Here is a 1,275-nt window from a genome sequence, read left to right as displayed (position 1 = left end):
CAAATCCTTTATGGTCAGTTCTCAGCGCCAGGCTTTTGCGCATTGTTTTTGAATACACCCTCGATCTAGATGGCTTATGGAACAATAATAATCTTGAAATATAAAAAATTATGTATCTATAACATTGTTTTTCAAGCCCTTTGTTGAAAGAAACATTTAATCTTTGTTCCAATCCTTAATTACCTTTCATCTTTCCAGGCCTCATCCTCAGCTACGTCCTTCTTCTTTCTTCCCATTGAACTCCTAGCTTTTGATCCAATCATGCTCTTGGTTCGTCCTAGTTTATCTGGCTCAACAATCTTAACACGCTTTTCTATCATGAACAAAAAATTATTGTCAATATACCATTCTAGAGTGTTAATAAACTTAACAACCCACCAATCAAAACATGTTATACAAAAGGCAAGGCCAAGAATACGCACATGTCCCAAAAAGTTCACCCGTACATGCTTCTCTAAAAATAACTGTCATTTTGCCAGAGAGTAGCAACAGTAACCAAGGGCTGGAGTAGCATAGTCACTTTATAGGCAAAGAATTTACATTTGATTTGTTTTTTTATTACCACAAGCAAGAAATTTTGGCCACTCAAAGGATGAGATAATACATAAGATCACAAGTATTAACTAATCCCATTTCAAATCTGTGATTACGCACCGAGCATCCAGCCCAATACACTTCATTGTTGCCTCTGCTATCAAAATCCGAAATCTGCCAGTGGCATTCACGCTCTATTTACATTACCTAACATTTTACGTACCTCTAGTCGGAGTGTCTGGTGGACTCCTGTACAGCTCTGTCTTCTGAAATTGTTTTTGATAATTAATACTACAACGTAATTGATTTTGCTGATGAAATCCGATTGGTCTATACACCTTCACATTCAAAAACCAATCAAATTCAGGCTCGTGTGTCCAGACTTCACTTTCAACTAACTCGGGCACAAATGTTTGTGAATCGGTTTCCAGTGTACGCATTATGGGCTTGACGTCTCCAATGATTTCGGTTTGCATCTCAGAATCTTTCGTAGGCACCTTGTGTACAACCTGGAGACTAGTATTGGAAACGATTGGCATTTTTCTGTATGGCATTCCCCTCGAAGGTCGTGTCAGAGAATGTGTTCGCTGTAAATGCAAAAATGCGTTCAAATTATTGTCATGAATATATCTATGTGTATTTGTACTAAAAGGTAACTTCATGTTAAGTCAAGGAAATCTCTCAGATATACTCTGACAAGAGACAAAAAATTTGAAGAAGCCATTTATTTGTAAATGATAA

At 37.1% G+C, this 1,275-nt stretch overlaps 1 protein-coding gene across 1 annotated transcript; it reads right to left on the bottom strand.

The window, feature by feature from the left end:
- Window positions 1–183: 183 nt before the first annotated feature.
- Window positions 184–1,121, bottom strand: LOC117113267 (the record flags this gene model as incomplete). Its single annotated transcript, XM_033256602.1, has 2 exons — window positions 184–313; window positions 758–1,121. Coding segments are annotated over 2 exons (494 nt in total), but the record flags the coding sequence as incomplete, so codon positions are not given.
- Window positions 1,122–1,275: the final 154 nt, after the last annotated feature.

The sequence above is a fragment of the Anneissia japonica genome, unplaced genomic scaffold (genome assembly GCF_011630105.1).
Source record: "Anneissia japonica isolate Jap-2015-1 unplaced genomic scaffold, ASM1163010v1 scaffold61508_len1275_cov203, whole genome shotgun sequence".
In the NCBI taxonomy this organism is placed as follows: Eukaryota; Metazoa; Echinodermata; class Crinoidea; order Comatulida; family Comatulidae; genus Anneissia; species Anneissia japonica.
This window is presented reverse-complemented; position numbering and strand designations above follow the sequence as displayed.